This window comes from Salvelinus sp. IW2-2015, unplaced genomic scaffold (genome assembly GCF_002910315.2).
Source record: "Salvelinus sp. IW2-2015 unplaced genomic scaffold, ASM291031v2 Un_scaffold11725, whole genome shotgun sequence".
In the NCBI taxonomy this organism is placed as follows: Eukaryota; Metazoa; Chordata; class Actinopteri; order Salmoniformes; family Salmonidae; genus Salvelinus; species Salvelinus sp. IW2-2015.
The window spans coordinates 1-2,977 of NW_019952982.1; the positions used below are offsets into that span (position 1 = coordinate 1).

The window sequence follows — 2,977 nt, forward strand, 5'->3', positions numbered from 1 at the left end:
TTAACAAATCACTGTTACAGACATGCCATTGTAATGGTCTTCAAGTATTCATGTCCTTAGATACTAAAGTAGCATACTGAATATCAGGTACCGTGCTTGTTACATTTTATGTGCTGTTTAAAAACATGGTTTACCAGTGTCAAAGCTTTGGGACCTCCTGCAGCAGAAGCGTGGGGGCTTAGAAGGCAGGACGAAGAGAAGGACAGCGATGAACACTGCCACTGTGGCATCAGTTACATATCTGGAGGGAAGAACGGATAAAGAAAGGGTGACTATCTGTCAGCATTCAGACACACAATTCATGTTTTCTTGCTTCTTTTTTCTTGTGAAGTATTCAAGTATGTGGGAAGTGAGAAACATGACGATGCTCGTCGAACATCTCATCCCAAAATCATGGGCATTAACATGGAGTTGGTCCCCCGTTTGCTGCAATAACAGCCTCCACTCTTCTCGGAAGGCTTTCCACTAGATGTTGAAACATTGCTGCGGGGACTTGCTTCCATTCAGCCACAAGAGCATTAGTGAGGTCGGGCACTGTTGTTTGGCGATTAGGCCTGGCTCGGAGTCAGCGTTCCAATTCATCCCAAAAGTGTTCGACGGAGTTGAGGTCAGGGCTCTGTGCAGGCCAGTCATGTTCTTCCACACTGATCATGACAAACCATTTCTGTACGGACCTCGCTTTGTGCACGGGGGCATTGTCATGCAGTAACAAGAAAGGGCTTCCACCAAGTTGGAAGCACAGAATCGTCTAGAATGTCACTGTATGCTATAACGTTAAGATTTCCTTACACTGGAACTAAGGGGCCTTGCCCAAACCATTATTCCTCTTCCACCAAACTTTACAGTTAGCACTATGCATTGGAGCAGTTAGCGTTCTCCTGGCATCGGCCAAACCTAGATTAGTCCGTCAGACTCCCTGCCAGATGGTGAAGCGTGATTCATCACTCCAGAAACGCGTTTCCACTGCTCCAGAGTCCAATGGCGGCGAGCTTTCCACCACTCCAGCCGACGCTTGCATTTGTGCATGGTGATCTTAGGCTTGTGTGCGGCTGCTCTGCCATGGAAACCCATTTCATGAAGCTCCCAATGAACAGTTATTGTGCTAACGTTTCTTCCAGAGGCAGTTTGGAACTCGGTAGTGAGTGTTGCAACCGAGGACAGACAATTTTTACACGCTACGCGCTTCAACACTCACCAGTCCCGTTCTGTGAGATTGTGTGGCCTATCACTTCGCGGCTGAGCCATTGTTGCTCCTAGACGTTTCCACTTCACAATAACAGCACTTACAGTTGACTGGGGCTGCTCTAGCAATGCAGAAATTTGATGGACTTACTTGTTGGAAAGGTGGCATCCTATGACAGTGGCACGTTGAAAGTCATTGAGCTCTTCAGTAAGACCATTCTACTGCCAATGATTGTCTATGGAGATTGAATGGCTGTGGGCTTGATTTTATACACCTGTCAGCAACGGGTGTGGCTGAAACAGCCAAATCCACTAATTTGAAGCGATGTCCACATCCTTTTGCATATATAGTGTATAACTTGTTTTTTTGTAATGGTCTCAAGTCTTCTATGTATTGATTAGGGCTGAGTCTCAAATGGCACCATATTCCCTTTATGGCACACTACTTTAGACCAGAGCAATATGGGCCCTTTATAGTGCACTGTCAAAAGCAGTGCACTATAATGGGAATAGGATGCCATTTGGAAAGCATACTAGGCGTGTGTAATATGCTGTGCATGTACAGTGTAGTATTTATGAACAGTAGACAGCCGTACTCTGCGTCAGCGTTGAAGATGTATGTGGCCCAGCCTGCCACGAAGCCAGGATCTCTGGTGAACCACAGAACCACCAGACAACTGAACAGACCCAGCACACTCAGCTCTCCAAAAGACATGGAGCCCAGCTGACGATGCTGCTCCTTGATCACATTGTACACAGCTATCTCTTTCTCTGTCTTCACTGCCCCACAGCCCCACGTCTTCTTAAAACTGGTAATAGAGGGAGAGAAAGGGGTTGAGGCTTAAAGGGTGACTTCAGTAGTAAATTGAATTCAGTAGAGTGATTCAAATGAGGATGATCTCTGACTGAAAGATAAAACATCATATTTTGATCTGAAACTCACTTGAATCCCATAAAGACAAACTGCAGCCAGAGCCAAGCCAGGGTCAGCATCAGAATCATGTTGGGGAAAGCAAAGCCGAACCAGGACGCAAAATTGATGACATCGCCATTGTTAGGAAACAGCCTGAGGGAAACATAAAATATTATTAACATTAACACATAAAGAAAAAGATGATTTGAAAGATACATGATTTGAAAGTACTGAAATACACTGAGGACACAATCCATAGTTGAAGGTACTCACTGGTTCATCTGTCCCTTGAGCACCAGGTTGGGGCCAGTCCCTGTGAGGGTGGCAGTGCCCCCGATGCTGGCAGCGTAGCACACACACAGCGTCATGCCCTTACACATCTTCTTCTGGTCTGCAGCCTCCTTACGCCGGATAGCCTCCACAAACGGGTCTAAACAGGTCACCACAACTGGACAAACATAGTCCAAATAGGAACGTTAACATAGCATAAATAGTCTCAAAGCAAACATTTGCAATGCACACTCCTCGTATATATGCTCCAGAATAAGCTTACATGGTCCCCGAGCTCATTCAACGGATAATAAACTCTTTCATTAAACTCACAAATGAACTGTTCATTAATTTGTCGTTCTCTGCTCAGTGCTCACCATGTCCCTCTGCCTGTTTCTCCGTCTGTTTGCTGTCAGTGGGGTCCTGAGGTTGGGGGTTCTCCTCAGCGCTGAGGATCACAGGCATCTCAGTCTCTGTGTAGTTGTTGAGCTGCTCCAGAACAGCCTGGACGATGGGCACCATCATGGCTGTGGTGGCTGTGTTACTGATCCACATGGACAGGAAGGCTGTCACCCCCATGAAGCCCAGCATCAGACTGGAGAGACAGGAAAC

General features: G+C 46.5%; 1 protein-coding gene across 1 annotated transcript; it reads right to left on the reverse strand.

Annotated features, from left to right (window-relative positions):
* Window positions 1–134: 134 nt before the first annotated feature.
* Window positions 135–2,964, reverse strand: LOC112080098 (Na(+)/citrate cotransporter; the record flags this gene model as incomplete). Its single annotated transcript, XM_024145872.2, has 5 exons — window positions 2,743–2,964; window positions 2,369–2,543; window positions 2,126–2,248; window positions 1,779–1,991; window positions 135–241 (listed from the first exon to the last, which is right to left on the reverse strand). Coding segments are annotated over exons 1-5 (832 nt in total), but the record flags the coding sequence as incomplete, so codon positions are not given.
* Window positions 2,965–2,977: the final 13 nt, after the last annotated feature.